Raw genomic sequence first — 18,390 nt, 5'->3', positions numbered from 1 at the left:
TACGAACCACTGCCTGGGCTACGTGATGGTCCTTCCCTGGAGGAAGATTCATATTGGCTTATACCTGAGACGGTGGCACCACCCCCATGGGCCTGGACTCCTTTAGCCCTACAGATAACTGCCCTCACCCTTAACCTTGGTTTAAGGGCATGCAACGGTCGTACCAAATCAGACACACCAAGTACCCATACTTTTAACAAACCCGGCAGCGAATCCAGATTGGACTATATTATGGTCAAACTGTTTATGTGGCCAGCAATAGTCGACTTTAAAGTCACCCCAAGATTAGACAGTGACCACAATTCCCTGGAACTGACTTATTCCCTGCCTGGGAGAGAGGCAAGCCACGGACTTAGGTTGCCAAGCTACTTATTTAGAGACCGCTTCTGATGATCTATTGGCTGTCTCACTTGAGTGGCCGGACTCATCGAAGTTGCTAGTAATCAATATCTACTCAAGGCCGGTTCCAATGCACAAAGAATCTGGCACAGTGGATGAGCTAGCCAAGCTCTTAGAAGGAATCCCAAGCGAACTTGCTTGCCTGGTAGGAGGCGATTTCAATGCTCAATACGAACCACTGCCTGGGCTACGTGATGGTCCTTCCCTGGAGGAAGATTCATATTGGCTTATGCCTGAGACGGTGGCACCACCCCCACGGGCCTGGACTCCTTTAGCCCTACAGATAACTGCCCTCACCCTTAACCTTGGTTTAAGGGCATGCAACGGTCGTACCAAATCAGACACACCAAGTACCCATACTTTTAACAAACCCGGCAGCGAATCCAGATTGGACTATATTATGGTCAAACTGTTTATGTGGCCAGCAATAGTCGACTTTAAAGTCACCCCAAGATTAGACAGTGACCACAATTCCCTGGAACTGACTTATTCCCTGCCTGGGAGAGAGGCAATAATCAATGGGTCGGACAAAGATAAAACGGGCCTCCTACTTGAAAATAATCGTAGGAAGGTCAAGTGGGAGAAACTGGCCAGCAACCCAGAACGAATATCCCGGCTATATGAAAGGATAATCCCATTACTGGAGGATGCCTTCCAGCTAGGAACTAGGGTCTTAGACGATGCTACTAGAGGAGAGCTTGCACAAATACATGCAGGCATCATCACCACCCTAGAGCAGGACCTATTCTCATCTGCAAGGCAAAGGAATGGCCCTAAACCGAAGACATCTTGGTATAATGCCGCTTGCAGGGAAGCCAAGGCCCACTTGCTACTTGCTATAAAGGAACACCATAACAAAGATGAAATCCGCGCCAGGAGAAGATCATATAAAATCCTCCTGGAGAACGCAAGGGCAGAATGGGACCACGACTACTGGGAAAACCTCACTAATGCATTAACAGTTAGAGATTCCCGTAAATTTTGGCGCGTAGTGGCGAACGGCACGGGGGATTTATCCTCCGCAATAGAGCCCAATATAGCCCCTAGGGTATGGCAGACCCACTTTGAGGCCCTGTACGCAGAGGGTGGGGGTGAACAGAACAGAGATGGTCCCACAATTTCATCCTGTCCCACTAGGGTTGTTTTCACCGAAAAAGAAGTGAGGGACGCCATTAAAGGCCTAGCTGCCGGAAAAGCCCCAGGACTTGATGGGGTGCCCGGGGACCTGTTTAAGCAGGAACCCGGGATATGGGCACCCTATCTTACACTAATATTCAATGCCATTGCGGGGGGACTGGAGGTGCCCGATACTTGGAGGGGAGCAGAGGTGGTCCCAATTTACAAAAAGGGATCCCCCCTGCTCCCTTCCAACTATCGTCCTATCAGTCTAATCGACATATCCCAAAAATTGTTCGGTAGACTGATTCTGAATCGACTGCAGGCCTGGACCGAAGAAATGGAAATTTTGTCCCCTTACCAGGCAGGATTCAGGGAGGGTGTATCAACCATAGACCAAATCTTCAGGTTAAATCTCCTCTACTGGAGAACAGCTGTAATCGAGGGCGGCAGTCTATATACCATCTTTGTAGACCTACGTGCCGCCTTTGATTTGGTTCCCAGAGCGAGGCTATGGAGAGTCATGGAAGAGTTGAATGTCCCTATTGACATCCTGACAATCCTGATGAGACTCCACCACAACAACTACGCTCGCGTAAGGTGTGGCAAAGGTGGCAAACTAACCGAAAGGTTCCCCGTTCGCAGAGGTGTGAGACAGGGTTGCGTGCTCGCACCGACCCTGTTCTGCATCTTTGTGAACGGGGTTGTTGCCCACCTAAACAGGATCCCCAACTCCGATGCCCCAAAATTGACCGGCAGCAGGGTGCCTGCAATCATGTTTGCAGACGACACCCTGCTGCTGTCTAAATCCCCCATGGGGATTCAGGGCATTTTGGACGGTTTTCTAGACTTTTGTAATGATCGGGGATTGGAAATCAACCCCCAAAAAACTAAGTTCATGATCCTGAACCCCAACCCCCAGAATCGAGCCCCACCCAGGCTAGGCACAACACAACTGGAACGTGTGCACAATATTGAATATTTGGGGATCACGTTAAACGAACATCTATCGTGGACGTCCCATCAGGCCAAAGTGACCATCAAACTGGCACAGTTGGCGGGTGGCACTATGCGCCTGGCGAACAAATCCTTTTATCGTCCACTAACCCCAATTATTCACATATATAAAACTCAAGCACTGGCGGGTGTCACATATGGGGGTGAGCTCTGGGGTCACACTCATCTCCCAAAGTTACAGTCCGCCGAAAATAAATTCCTGAGACAGGTCACTGCCCTCCCCCAGAGCACTCCATTACTCCCCCTTAGATTAGATCTGGGAGTAAGACCAATAACAGAGGAGCTAGGTCTTAAACCCCTAACCTTTTGGAGGCGTTTGTGGTGCAGCCCCGATCTCTTAAATTACAGAGAGGAACTCCAGGAATTCTTGCAGCTGCGGAATGCCACGAGGATCCCGTGGCTGACCTATGTCAAGGGAAGGCTCGAGGATCTGGGCTACCCGGAACTATGGACGGATCCTTCCAACTCCTGTACAAAGATTTCAAAGAAGGTACTCGCGAGAGCATACTACGAACTGATGCTCACAAGAGCTATCAACGACAGCCGTGAAGGATCCCTGACACACTTATTCCTGAAAGCGAAAGACTCTTACTGTCTTGAAAGTACTCTTGATGCGATCTCCCCTCTGCTAACGAGGAAACTATTATTTCAATGGAGATACGGATGCCTCCCTCTAGCATTTTTTACAGCGTCTTGGTCTCCTCGCTCCACCATAGCAACTTGCCCTGTCTGTGCTCATCCGAAGGAGGATGAAGTTCATGCGGTTTTCTTCTGCAAGGGCTACGAGAGGAGCAGGAAACGTTGGTTAGTCCCGTTACTCAGGAACTTGGGCTTCAGATCCTTCCAACCTGCCTATAGAGTCTTAAAGACAGATCTTTCTCCTATTGTTGTCTTTGCACTTTCAAAATTTTTAACCTCCCTGTGGTTTACTCGTAGTCGCGTGCTGAAAAGACTTGTATAACAGACCCCCTGATAGACTTTAGCACAGTACACTGTACCCTCTGTTCTTCTTTTAATGTATTTTAATGTCTTAACGATTGGATCACATCATGTTTAATACGTTTATAACTGTGTATATTTTGTTATGTATCTTTTATGATCTGTGATCGAAATAAAGATTTTTGAAACAAAACGATATTATTTCAGTGATCCGAGTTGGGGCTCTAAGTAATCTTTGCTAGTATCTTCCAGGTGCAGAATCCTTTTGACAGAGGTAGTGAAGACACCAGTGTGGCAGTCTCTCTTTGCTCCCATTCCCCTTTCCCCCCTGTTTCTGAGATTAGAGAGAATCTGGTCCAGAGGCATTGGGGAGTTGGGAAATTCTCTTTGTGAGGAATTCAGACACTTCGCTCCTGTGGAGGCGCTTTCAGGTACAGAATCTTGAAACATTGTAGCCATGCATTAAAAGACACCTTCAATTATTGGTGGTGGCAATTAAAGTCACCTCATAATGCACATGTTGTCAATATTTATTTTAGAAAAAACATATATTGTTAATTTTCTTTTGCATTTTGTTGCCCTGACGAAGTTGATAATCTCAACGAAACACGTGTTGGCTACTGGGAAGAATCAGCTTTGTGAATAAGCAAAATAAATGACTTGTTAGTCCATGAATGGAAATATTAATTGCTGTGTAGTTTGAAATTTAAACAAATCTATTAACTGAAGAGTTTATTGTGATAAAGAACTGAACATTTAAATTATCAGTTTGTGGCAATTGGCAATTGTGGCAATTGTAATTTATATATCCCACACAGGTGATATGCGAGCATGCTGTTACTTACTGTTACTATCCCACATAGGAGCTACTTGTGCAAAAGGCTTCCATCCCAGACAGGAGATGTGCAAGCATGCTTTTACTACCTGTTACTGTCCCATGTTGGAGCTACATGTGGATGAAGTGTCCATCCCACACAGGAGTGATGTGAGCGTGCTGTTACTACCTGTTACTGTCCCTTGTAGGAGCTACATGTGCATAAGGCTTCCAACCCACACAGGAGACATGCGAGCATGCAGTTACTACTTGTTACTGTCCCTTGTAGGAGCGACAGGTTCATGAAGCTTCTATCTTACACAGGAGATATGTGAGCATGGTGTTACTTACCGTTACTGTCCCATGTAAGATCTACACATGCACAATGTTTCTATCCCACAGAGGAGTCATGGATGTTGTTATTGATATGCATGAGTTTTCTATCCCACACAGGAGATATGTGAGCATGCTGTTACTTACCTTTACTGTCCCATTTGAGATCTACAAGTGCATAGGGATTCAATCCCACAGAGGAGATATCTGAGCATGTGTTTACTGTCCTATGTAGGAGTTACTTGCGGAAAAGGTTTATATCTCAACAGGAAACATCTGAGCATGCTGTTACTAATTCTTACTGTCCCATGGAGGAGCAACAGGTGCATGAGGTTTTTATTCCACACAGGAGATACCTGATCATGTTGGTATTAACTGTTACTGCCCTATATCGGAGCTACATATGCACACAGGAAATATGTGAGAATGCTCTTCCTAACTGTTACTGTCCCATGTGGGAGCGACATGTACATAAGGCTTCCATCCCAAACAAGAGATATGTGAGCATGCTGTTACTTACTGTCACTCTCCCATGTAGGAGCTACATGTGCATGGGATGTCAATCCCACAGAGGGATTTATAATCATGCTATTACTAACTGATACTGTTCCATGTAGGAGCAACATGCGCATGAGGTTACTATCCTACGCAGGAGATATGAGAACATGTTGTTTCTATCTTGGTCATTAGATTCATCTGCATTTAGTTAGAATCTACTTAAGAAATCCTCAAAAATGCTGTTCCACACAGGAGCTACCATTTATCCTGTTCTGCCTTATTGGAAATAACTGCACATGCTATTACTGTCCAGTCAATCAATCAATCAATCAACAGAATTTGTATGGCGCGCTACTCACCCGTAGGGTGTCAAGGCAATGAGGGGGGCGGGGGGTCGCTACTGCTCGAACAGCCAGGTCTTGAGTTGTTTCCTGAAGGAGAGATGGTCCAGGGTCAGCCGTAGGTGAGTGGGGAGGGAGTTCAATGTCTTGGCTGCCAGGTAGGAGAAGGATCTTCCTCCGACGGTGGATTTGCGGATTCGTGGGACGGAGGCGAGGGCGAGGCTGGCGGATCGGAGCTGGCGGGTGGGTGTGTAGAATGTGAGGCGGCTGTTGAGGTACTTCGGGCCCGTGTCGTGGAGAGCCTTGTGTGCGTGGGTGAGGAGTCTGAATGTGATCCTCTTGTTGACGGGGAGCCAGTGCAGGTCTTTCAGGTGGGCAGAGATGTGGCTGTGGTGAGGGATGTCCAAGATGAGTCGTGCTGAGGCGTTCTGAATGCGCTGGAGTCTTTTCTGGAGTTTGGCTGTGGTTCCAGCATAGAGGGTGTTCCCGTAGTCCAGACAGCTGGTGACGAGGGCCTGGGTGACCGTCTTCCTGGTTTCGGTGGGGATCCATCGGAAGATCTTTCAGAGCATGCGCAGGGTGTTGAAGCAGGATGATGAGACGGCGTTGACTTACTTGTGCATCGTGAGGGAGGAGTCAAGGATGAAGCCCAGTTTGCGTGCATGGTCCGTTGGCTTGGGTGCGGTGCCCAGGACAGGGGGCCACCAGGAGTCGTCCAAGGCGGAGGGAGATGGTCCGAGGATGAGGACTTCCGTCTTGTCTGAGTTCAGTGTCAGTGCAGAAGATGCTTGCACATGCTGTCACCTTCCTGCACTGTAGATATGTGTGTATGTTGTTACTCTCTTGTGCATGAGATATCTGCCCATGCTGTCTATCAGGCACCAGGTTATGACACTTATACAAGCTCAGAGCTGATTTGCCATCTGATGAAATGTGACAGTGTGCTATGGAATGTTTTTACATCTTTTAAAGGATTGAATGGATGATTAGTAAAATAGCAGGAAATGTTTTGCTTTCACTTTTTTTAAACTTTCTAACTTTTAATAAATCAAAACATCTTGAAAGCAGTGATCTGTTAAGGGGGCTCGGGATACCAACAGAACAAACTGTTTATCTCTCCACCCTCCTCTGCTAGTTAGGAGCTGGAGATTGGCTGCCTTCTGTTGTTGACATTAAATGTGTTAAAGTTGGCTTTAAAGGTCAAAGACAAGGTGAACTGAGGTTCAAATGAAGGGAACAAAGTAACTTCACAAACCTTCTTGTAATGCTGGGGATAAAATGTTAAACGTAACTTGGTATCATTTACCAACAGAATTCACAGACTTGGGAATAAGCACAAGGCATTTCTGAAATCCCCAAATCATGCTAAATATTATTAACAGAGACGTTCAAAGGAATTCCAAAAATGTGACAAAACTTTAAAGGTAAACTGATCACTATGAAAGGAAGACTGAAGAAGATAAGGAATGAGAGAGCCATCAAGACTGATTATCTGTTTTCATGAGAGAATGGTCATGGTGCCTTGAGGTGCGCATGCAACAATCCCTCACCTTCCAGGGTTTGAAGTCCTGCTTGGGGCTCCCAGCAGCAGTTCCTGATCTGGACTCAGACACATACATGTCATGTAAGGCGCGTGCCAAAGCGTAGACAGCCGTGTAGACACTGTAGGTGAATCGATAAGTGAAGGCATTGATGGAGGACAGGTCAGAGACTCTGAGGGTCTCATTTCCTGAACATAGAGGTAAATGTGGTAAATATGGCTGGACCAACTCAGCTTTAGAGCTCATGATACATCCGAATATTGAAAGCCAGAGCTCCCACAGGGCATTGTCATCTGGAAATTTCAATGGATTCACATCAGAGAGGAAATCTTGAAATCCAAGAATCTGCCCTTCCTCGATGGAGAAAGTCAAGGACCCATTTAATACAGTCAGGTCATCTAATCCGGTCCTCGCTTTAGAAAAAGACATGCTCACGGTTCCAATCCAAATTTTATGGGGTACCCTTTCCCAATACACATTAAGAAATTGTCTCGTCATTGATGTGCTGGTGCTGTAGATGATGATAACCTGAGCAGTGCAGTTCTGTATGGCATCAATAATCTGATACATCCTTTTAGCCCTAATTAAAGTTAAATCTGTGGGCAACGTATAGGAAAACTCCACGCAGCCTCCGCTCTGGGTGACCATCGTCTTCAGGTCTCGCATCGCTCTCTCTCCACTGTCATTGGCCGAGGCCACGATCCCCACCCAGGTCCATCCAAAGTGTTTTAGCAGCTGAGTGATTCCTGCGTACACTGAGACCTCATTCGGGACAGTACGGAAGAAGGATGGAAATCTCAATTTGTTAGTGAGGAGAGGATCAAGAGCACCATAGCTGATCTGTAAACGAGAGCAAAACATAATTTAAAGATATTTTTATTAGACACATTATGTTAGACAACAGCCCGTAAGTGAAGACCACTGAGAGGTTTCTAATGCCCCACCTGTGTTAAATTTGCAACATGTGCAGACATATTCAACTAAAGAAAGGGTTCCTTTAACTGGTCCAAGATACACGAGCCCAAATGTGAGTGACATTTTTGTGAAATTATTCCTAAATTTGGAATATAATTTTTTGCACATAATTTTACTCACCATGAACTATTCACATTGCCACACTCAGGCAACTCTCTCTGGATGAGCCCAAAAAATACTGGATGGCCCACATTAAGAGAACCCATGAATACGGAGATAAATCTGACAAGTTGCTATACTGGCTGATAACACAACTTGGTGTTATGGGTGGTTCCAAGTGAGGTTGAACCAGACAGCGCAGCCCATACAGAGGCTACATCCGTTGCCTACACATTTGTGGTCCCTATGTAGTATGTGTCCTAGGTCTGAATGGGAATCCACTTTCCCCATTCTTGAAGACATCCTACTGCTGACTCTTTCTCCCTCTGACAGGTACCATTTAGATTGCCCACTAGAGCTAGAAGAGTTGGAAGATGCCCGAGGTGACATGAATTCTGGCAAGACCCAATGATTTCCTTTGGAATATTACAAGAAACTGTGACAAAACATATTGGGCCCCACACTTTCAATGGCTGGGGAAGCCTTCCAGAAATGGAAGTTCATTCTGCCTCGGGTCTCTAAATAAATTATGCCCCTTTTAATGCCACTTCCAGGGATATGAGGGTAATGGTTTGGCGGTAGAGACCAAAGGCCTGGCAAAGCATTATGAGACGATATTCTAGAGTGATGTGAATATTATAGTATCCAATAAAAAAAACACTCCTCAATACTATAATACTCACTAAACTCTAGAATCTCGCCCCATAATCCTTTGCTGGCCCTTTGGTTGGCATTGTATCTTTTCCCATAACCTTTCTTGGGGTGGTCCTAGGAGAATGAGACCACCACCAAATCGTTCAGAATGATATACTCTTTGTGTTCAAGGCATCTGCTAGCAAACCCCTTAGTTGTGGGGTGACCCCAGCATCATCACGTCTCTCAGTGCCTGAAGTTTTTCAAAGTTCACTTTTTTGAATTGGTTATATGACTTTTTAGCATGTAGAGGTAAAGTTGATTTACCAAAGGGTTGTGGGTACAGTAGAGAACTCCATTGTGTAGCAGGGTGGGGATTCTTGATTGAATTCTGTGTTTTCAATGAAATGCATAGTTACCAAATATCCGCAACTTCCGCTAGCAGAGTGGAGTTCATTGCCCAAGGTTAGTTTTTTGTCTTGTCTTAAGTATATAAAAATATTGGAAATTTTTCTAAACTGGTGTGGTGTCCTTTTGTAATGCTTACACTATATTACTGCTGGTTATGTGCAAATGCTTTACACACTGCCTCAACGATAAGCCTGACTGAGGGGTAAGCAGGGGTTATTTTAGGAGTGTATCCCCCTTACCCTGACTAGAAGCAAGGGTCCCTATTTGGACAAAGGTACCTACCTCTGCCAACTAGAGAACCCCATTTTTAACACTGGTGGCAGCGGTGGGATAGGACTTGTGTTTGCACTTGACTTACAGTGATTGGTGTGCACTACTACCATATTGCAGACCATTACATGCCAAATACTGGTTCTTTTTCTTTTTGGCCTATTTTTGATCTTACCACTGTGAACTTGCTACTTCATCCTGCCTGAATCACGATCATAATTTCTTGCATCCCTGGAAGTTGCCTTTGAGGAGGATAGGTTGGAATCCAACAGTGTGAAACAATTGAAAGCGATTTGCAAAAACCTAAAGGTCCAAGTCACAGGCCTCACAAATAAGGAGGAGCTACAAAGTGGCTTAGTGGAGAGACAGAGGAGCCTATTCCTAGTGCAGATGTGCTTTTGGGAGGGGGGAAACTTCCAGACCAGGCTGCAGTGGCCTGTCTCCAGAGGAGCTGGAGGACAGGCGGGAAGCAAGGAAGATCGAATTGGAGAAACTCAGGATGGAGAATGAGAGGGAAGAGAAAAGAATAGCCATGGAAGAAAGGAAGATGATCTTTTATCATGAGAGATGCCTTAAGGAGCTAGAACTAAGGAGTAGGCCCAGCTCAGTCGGTGGCAGCAATTATTCTGTGCAGGCAGACATAATTGAGGGCATTCCCAAGAATGTAGGCAAGGAATTCAAAATGGGAGATGACATACAAAGGTGGTTTCAAGGGTACGTACATCTATTCACATGAAAGGTGTCCCTGAAAGGAATTTGGGGGTCGGGCTGTGGCCTGTCTTTCCAGAAGAAGCAAGGGATCTCTGATAGTTTCAGGTAAGGGGCAGAACCGTATCTACGCTGACATGAAGGTCGCTCTCCTCTCTAGGTATGGACTCACTCCTGAAAAGTACAGGGATAAGTTTAGGTGCAGTAAGAAGATTGATGCAAACACTTGGTTGTAATGTGTAGATATGTTTTGCAGGTCACTGGATGGCTGGGTGAAGGATAGTCATGTGACCTATTTTTGGGGGCTCTACAATTTGATTGCATGGGAGCACTTGTCTAGTCTATGTTTTGCAGATCTGCGCCAGCACCTGGTTGATAGTAAGCTGACTGACCCCAGGAAGCATGCTATAGAGGTGGACTGCTCAGTGAGAACCAGGGTCCCCAAGAAAGCGTTTGGGGGACCCTCTGCCAAAGGTGGGCAGGGTCCCCAGCAGAAGAGTGGGGGGACAAAGGTAACACACAGGAGTTCTCTAAAGGGCCCCAAACTAACACCCAGGGTAAAGGTTCCCATCCCCCAGGAGACAAGAAAGCTGTGGTCTCTTCCGGACAGCCTGCAGAGACGGCCCGTAAGTGCTTTGCCCTTGAGCAGGTTGGTCACTTGAAGAGTGACTCCAAGTGTCCCAAAAAGGCACAGCTTCCCATTGGAGGGCATACCAAGGTGTTGGTGAGTATAACGCTTTGGGAGGGGGTGTGCCCACAGGAGGGTGGGGATCGTGCAGAAATTACCCTTGTCTCACTAGGGGACAGTGAGATGGTCCCAGGAAACAGGTGCCCCGTAGCACAAAGAAATACAGCACCTGGGTGACCATCAATGGGAAACGGGTACATGCTCTCTGAGATACTGGAGCCAGTGTGACCTCAGTCTGGTGTCACCTGGTCTCTGAAGAGCAGGTAGTCCCATGGGCATTCCCCCAAGTAGTTGCTGTGGACAACTTAGAGCTCCAGTATATGGTGACACAGGTTCCCTTTGAACGGGGGGGTCTCAAGTCCCCTGAGGGTGGTTGTGAGCCCTGCCATGCCTATAGACTGTCTGCTCAGTAACGACCTTGAGCAGTCCTTATGGAAGTATGTTGAGCTCCGGTCTTGCTTGGAGATGCTTTGGTCGCTAGATTGGGCATGCATGTCCACTCGGTCAATGGCGACCAGAAAGGGTGATCAGAAGGGCAGGGGGTGTGGGAAAGCCGCCCCAAAAGTTCCCATGGACAGGGAGGATACTGACCTTGAGGGGTAGGCCCCAGTGCCTACAAGGGAACAGGTAGCTTAATTGGCAAACATCTCTGAGCTTGATTTGATTTGATTTGAGTGTGAAATATATAAAGCGCTCGAATGCCCAAGGGCATTATCCTGACACATTGGCAGCAAGAAGGGGGTCCTACCAGGGAAGAAATCTACAGGGAGCAGAAAGACTGCCTTTCTCCGGAGTGTCTGCAGTGGCAGGCTGCAGATCAGGCAGCTGGTGATTAGTCTGGAAAATATTAGATCTACTGGGAGAATGGTCTCCTGTATAGGGATTTTGGTGAGCCTGAGTCAGCCTGTGTGCTGGTGGTATCCCAGCGCTTCAGGACCTTCCTACTGGCTCATGACATGCCTTTGTCTGGACCTTTGGGGCGGGACAAGACCTTCAAGAGTCTTGTCACCCACTTTTTCAGGCCCCAAATACGAAGGCAGTTGGATGGACTTTGTAGGTCTTGCCAAACTTGCCAGGCAAGTGGTAAGAGTGGGAGGAAGGTTAAAGCTCCTCTCCAACCTTTTCCCGTTGTTGGAAAACCCTTTGAAAGGGTAGGGATGGACAATGTGGGGCCTCTTGATCCCAAAACAGCCATGGGCAACAGGTATATTCTGGTCTGTGTGGACCATGCCACCCGATACCTGGAGGGAATCCCTCTCTGGACAACAACAGCACCAGTGGTGGACCGGGAGTTAATGGGGAACTTTTCCCTCAGGGGGTTCCCCAGAGGTGGTTTATGACAGGGGGACCAATTTCATATCCAAGTATATAACTTCCCTGTGGAAGAAATGTGGTGTAACCTACAAGTTCACCACTCCTTACCACCAAAAAGGTAATGGTCTGGTGGAGACATTCAACCAGACTTTGAAGGGCATGATTAAGGGACTAACAGAACTCATAAGGCATAAGCGGGACATCCTCTTACCATGCCTTCTCTTTGGGCACAGGGGGTGCTACAGAGGTCTCTTGGGTTCAGTCCCTTTGAGCTTCTGTATGGTCACCCTGTGAGAGGACCTCTGAGTTTGGTGCAGGAAGGCTGGGAGGCAGCTCCCAGGAAAATTCCCCGGGATATGTTTAGTTACATGCCCGCCTACAGAACAAAACTGCCTGTTTCAGGAAACTCGCTCAGATGAACCTAGAAGCAAGCCACGATGAAATGAAGAAATGTTATGACCAGAATGCCACTCCGGCCAAATTTCAACCTGGGCAAAAAGTGTGGGTCATGGCCCCAATGGAACCTTGTACCTAGCAGTACAGTTGGACTGGGCCCTTTGAGGCGGTAGAGCACACAAAAGTGATGTTACCTACCTGGTGTATTTGCAGACTCCAAGGAACTCTTTGAGGATCCTCCACATGAACCGCTCAAGCCCCACTTCCAGAGGTCTGAAGTGAGCATGCTCTTAGCGACAGATGATGGGGTGGAAGAGGAGAGTGAACCTCTCCCTGGCCTCCTGTCTACCAAGGAGTGCGATGGTGTGGTTCTCTCCCCTACACTATGTTTGCGACACAACTCTAGCACTGTGTCACCCTTACGCCGACAGATACGTCACGCACCTGACTATCCTTGCGCCATGGTGCGCCGCATTGTAAATACGGCGCACCCATGGTGGCGCAAGGGTTTTTTTGAGTCACGCACAATAACTGGGGCATCCCTGCTAATATGCAGGTATGAACCAGTTATTATAAATCTGCCCCAAGATTTGCAGGTTGACTGACCGGGTCAGAGCGAGCATTAAAGAGGAGGTCTCTAAGATGTTGGCGTTAAGGGTGATCAAGCCCTCCAACAGTCCTTGGGCCAGTCAGTAGTCTTGGTCCCAAAGGCTGGTGCGTCTGATGCTACTCTAGAATTACGTTTTTTGTGGAGTACCATGGGCTCAATACCGTCGCCAGGAATGACGTGAGCCCAATTCCCAGAGCTGATGAGCTCATTGATCAGTTGGGAGCTGCCAAGTTCCTCTGCATGTTTGATTTACCGTCTAGGTACTGGCAGATTACCTTAACTGACGGGCCTAAGGAGATTTTTAGGATTCTCAACCCCAGAAGGACATTACCAGTTCCGGGTGATGCCCTTTGGGTTGAAAAATGCCCATGCCACCATTCAGAGGTTGGTCAACCAGGTGTTGCCTGGACTAGAGGATTTCAGTGCCGCCTACCTGGATGACATTGCAATGTTCGGTTCCAGCTGGGAAGAACACTTGCTGTACCTCGGGGAAGTGTGTTGGCTTTGCAGAGGGTTGGCCTCACGATCAAGGCTGGTAAGTGCAAGATCAGGCAGGGTTCTGTGGTGTACTTGGGACAGCAGGTAGGAGGCGGCCAGGTGGCGCTCTACAGCCCAAGATTGACACCATTCTGGCTTGGGAGCCCCCCAAGACCCAGACAAGGGTGATGGCCTTTTTAGGTCTCACCGGTTACTACAGGAGGCTTGTTAAGGGCTACGGCACCAGTGTTGCCCCTTTAACAGAGCTGACTTCCAGGATGCAGCCCAAGAAGGTGATCTGGACTGAGTCCTGCCAGAAGGCTATTGATGCCCTCAAGGCACACAACTTCTTCAAGGAATTCATTGTGCAGACTGATGCTTCAGAGCATAGTGTGGGAGCAGTTCTATCATAACTGGCGGAAGAGTGCCTAGACCAGCCTGTAGTCTTCCTTAGCAGGAGACTACTCCCCAGGGAACAGAGGTACTGAAGAAACCGAGGCCCTACCTGTTTGAGACTCACTTCTGGATTCATATAGACCACAGGCCCCTCAGATGGTTTATGCATATGAGGGGTGAGAATCCAAAACTGTTAGGAATAGACTTTATGGTGGAACACCGTCCTGGCACAAAACACACCAACACAGATGGTTAGTCCAGGTTCTTCCGCCTTAGTGAAGAGAACTCCCAGGGGGTTGGGTAGTTCTCCCTACTTTCAGCTGGAGGGGACGTGTGTGAGACCTGGCATCTTTTGGTGTATTTCTCCTGTCTTTTTGCTTTCTTACCTCCTGGTTTAGAGTCTCTGCACATTTTTCACTGCTGTTCACTGTTAAAGTACAATTGCTCCTGTTGTAAATTATAATATGGATTGGTGTTTCCATGATTGGAATACTTGATTTACTGGTGAGGCCCTAGTAAAGTGCACTGAGAGTGCCAGGACTGGTAAATCAAATGCTACTGGCGAGCCTGCAGCACTGATTGTACCACCCACATGAGTACCCCTGAAAAGGTATCTCAGACCTGCCACTGCAGTGTCTGCATGCAGGTTGTGACTGCAATGTCGACCTGCCAAGAGCACCCACTTGCCAGGCCCCAACCTTCCCTTTTTCTAATGTCAGTCAGCCCTAAAGTAGGCCCAAGGTACCCCTGTGGGCAGGATGCTGTGTATGCTAGAGGTAGGACATGTACTGCTGTGTGGGACATGTCCTGGTGGTGAATAACATTGCATTTTGTTTTTTACCTTTGCAAGGCTGCCTGTTCTCATAGGATGAATGGGGAGTTTGTTTATAACATCTTATAAACATAACTGGCCCTGGGAACAAGGTAGGAAAAAAGTTAGTGTGCCTGAACTCAGAATGTTAAAAGGCATCTTTTAGTGAGGGTAACTTTTACATTCTGTGTTTGAAAATATCACTTTTAGAAAGAAGGTGTTTTCTTGTCCAACCATACAGCGTGCCTCAGCTAGGTTTGTGTATTGCATGTCAGGCTTTTGGCTGACAGGGGCTGGAAATGGGCGGTGGCTCCAGAAGACGGATGGGTCAGGGCTGGGCTGAATAGACCTGGGTTGCATTTAGATTAATGGGGTGAGATTTACTCTCAACTGAATGGGCCTGGTCTGCCTTGCACATTACCATCTCCATCCCCGGCCAGGAAGCTGCACTAGTGAGGACAGAACTGGTTTTGGCTGGGTACAGACACTCTCTGCATTCAGAGAACAAAGGATTGGGTGGTATAGACATTGGGGCCCAGACCACAGGACTTTAGAACTTTTTTGGACCAAGAAGACTGCCAAGAAGAAGAGCTGAAGAAGCTGAGAGGAGGAACTACCACTTTTCTGAGTGCTTTGTTGTGTTTGCCTGCAGTGGCTGCTTCTGTCTTGGGCAGTGAAAGGACTTGACTGGACTTCCTGCAATATATTCTGTGAGTTTCTCCAAGGTCTTACCCCCCTGTTCAAGAAGTTACAGGAACAGCAAAGACATCAAGTTCTTCTGCCCTCAGCACTGGGAACTGAAGGCACCGCCACAAATCCAAGACCCTGGTATCACCAAAGATGCCTGCTGATGCTGCGTCAGAGCCGCTGCTTGCACTGCGACCTGTGGGCACCGCACCCCACATCACCTTGCTTTACAATGAAGATGCTCCTTGCCTAAATCGACGCCGCTGCTTGCACCTTGGTTTGAGGGCATAGCTTGTATGGTTACAGGACGCACTGCCCTCATCCCACACCGCAGCCTTGGACTGCCGATGCCGACACCATCGATTCCAGTTTGTCAGCCAACAACAGTGCTTCAGCAATGCCGCTGCTTGCACCGTGACCTGCCAGCACCGCAACAAGCACTGCACCACTTCCCACCATGACCCTGGTCTCACCGAAGATGCCATCTAACGCTGCCTCTGAGCTGCTGCTGCTCGCACCATGACCTTTGGGTGCCGCACGGCTACACTTCGCACAACAGCACCCGATGCAGCACTCCTGACTTCTACCGCGAGGAGATCGATCTGCAACACGTGTGACCTCAAGGGCCCTAAGACTCCTGCACCGAACTCTAAAATCAACGCCTGGGATGCTGTTCTTTTGGAAGCTCAACAAGAAGTCACTGACACCCTGCATTTAGAAAGGTACTGTTTTGTTTGGGTTTGTTTGTTCACAATGCTGTGATAGCCCCAGAGGGAGCTATCAACTTCAAGGAACTGTTTTTCAAGGTTATTTCGATAACTGAAGATTTTTAGGTACTGTATTTATGGACTTTTATCGTTTTGGTCTTGTCTTAACAATATAAAAATATTGGATATTTTTCTAAACTGGTGTGGGGTCCTTTTGTAGTGTACTCTTGGTTATGTGCAAATGCTTTCAACACTGTCTATAAGATAAGCCTGACTGTGCATGCCAAGCTACCAAGGAGGTGAGCACGGGGTTATTTTAGAAGTGTATCCTCCTTACCTTGACTAGAAGCGAGGGTCACTATTTGGACAAAGGTACCTACCTCTGACAACTATAAACCCCCTTTTCAAACAAAACACTTGTTCATAAACGTGCTCTCAGAGGTGACCCATTTGGATGATAGTCTTATCTTTACCCAGGTGCTTGAATAGAGATCAATGATTTCCCTGAATATGGGTTGCCGAATGCCCAATTCATTGCAATTTACCCAGAGCATACCCCTATTGACATTGTAATAATCAATAAAGGCTACATAAATTACTGCATGCACTCTTTAATTGCCAAGTTGTTCTCTACTAGAGTTCTCAACCCATGGAGATTGTCCACAGTACTAACCTTGGACAAAGCACTACACTACGCTCACGTAGTTTACGAAGTTTGCGCTACTTCGCACTACGCGAACTGCACGTAGCACAGGGCAGTGGTCTTTTTTTGCTTGCTCGCGGTCCTCAACGTCAAGTTGGCGACCGCGAACAAGCAAAATGACATCCCGGCGAGATGTTCGCAATCAGCAACATCAAGTTGCCAATCGCGAGCGTGGAAAATAAACCTCCTTGTGAGATTCTCAACGTGGGGAGGTCAGGTTTCTCATTGCGAGTGGTCGCGTATGCTTGCAACCGCTCGCGATGAGAAACTACCAGTCCGCGTTGAGAAAGCTGCCTCTTGAGTAAAAACCTACTTGAGCGGCAGAAAACTACAGCTCGCACTGTGCAAGATGCCGTTTTCAATGATTGCAGTGTCGGATGCTTGTCCGCACTGTGCAATCATTGAAAACGGCATCTTGCACAGTGCGAACAGCGTTCTCCGCAGTTCGCGAAGTGCTATGCGTAGCTCGCGTAGTGTGAAATGCACTTTGCGTAGCTAAGCTTAGTTCTAATTTGCGAACTGCGCCCAGGGTTACTCAGTACTGCATCATTTAACAAATCCTATTTGAGAAAAAGGAACTTGTTTTTGATTAGTAGCCCACTTGTTTGACTCCTTTAAAAGTAACTTTGCTATATTTTGATTTCAAAATCCAATAATGCAATGAGACAAAAGTGCTGAGTTGATCTACTTGACCCTGACAAGGAATGAGCCGCTTCAGGTCTCTGGGATAATATCTTTTGCAAAGTATGCATCATAGAGTGATCTATCAGCAATTTAAAAAAGGAGGCCATGGTGCTATTAGGGCTGAAGCCCCGATGCAATGAGAAGATTTATTCACTTTTTGCATATCTGACAGTGACACAACAACATTTGCCTTCACTTCCCCATTATCATCGATTCCGCTTCTGTTTGATACCCTTGATAGCTCATCAATCAAGTCAAGAGGCTCTTATCTATTGAAACATGTTTAAAGAGACAGATAAATACATTACATGGCAGAATCCAATTTACTAGTTTCAAAACAACCAAACCAATATTAGGGTAAGTATTGGAAGCATTGAATTTACAATTAGCACACAACTTGAACAACAGTAAGGAAAGTTTTGGACTTTAGAGTGGGTCTGATTTACCATTCTCAACCCTGTTAAACTTTAGAACTCTCAGAGTATAATTTCCATAGCCTAAATTAATACAAAGTCAATACATTTATATAGAATAATTAGCCATTAAATATGTGTCTGTAGAAAATTATGAAAAAGTAAAAACAGGCAATTGACATTTAAAATTATACATAAAATAAACTAAAATATAGTTTTCAAACTTTTCCCACCATATTACCATAAAATTCCAACAACTTCAAAAATATAATCAAATAAAAACACAAAATAGCAAAACACATTGTTTAAAAAAAAGAACACAATTAAATTGATAAGATATAAATAAATTATTTTTGAGTGTTATTTTGTGCAAACTTGACCTGAAGTTATCATAGGCCTTTACATGAGCA

The 18,390-nt window shown here is 46.6% G+C and overlaps 1 protein-coding gene across 1 annotated transcript in view; it reads right to left on the bottom strand.

Moving 5' to 3' along the window:
• LOC147725225 (uncharacterized) overlaps positions 1 to 18,390 on the bottom strand; it is a 161,298-nt gene that overhangs the window by 96,294 nt on the left and 46,614 nt on the right. The window contains exon 3 of the mRNA XM_086918212.1: positions 7,008 to 7,838. Coding sequence (XP_086774338.1) covers positions 7,008 to 7,838 — 831 coding nt within the window. The remainder of the gene's footprint in view (positions 1 to 7,007; positions 7,839 to 18,390) is intronic.

Source organism: Lissotriton vulgaris, chromosome 4_1 (genome assembly GCF_964263255.1).
Source record: "Lissotriton vulgaris chromosome 4_1, aLisVul1.2, whole genome shotgun sequence".
Taxonomy (NCBI): domain Eukaryota; kingdom Metazoa; phylum Chordata; class Amphibia; order Caudata; family Salamandridae; genus Lissotriton; species Lissotriton vulgaris.
The sequence above is the reverse complement of the archived record's forward strand: the minus strand, read 5'-3'. Positions and strand labels throughout refer to the sequence as shown.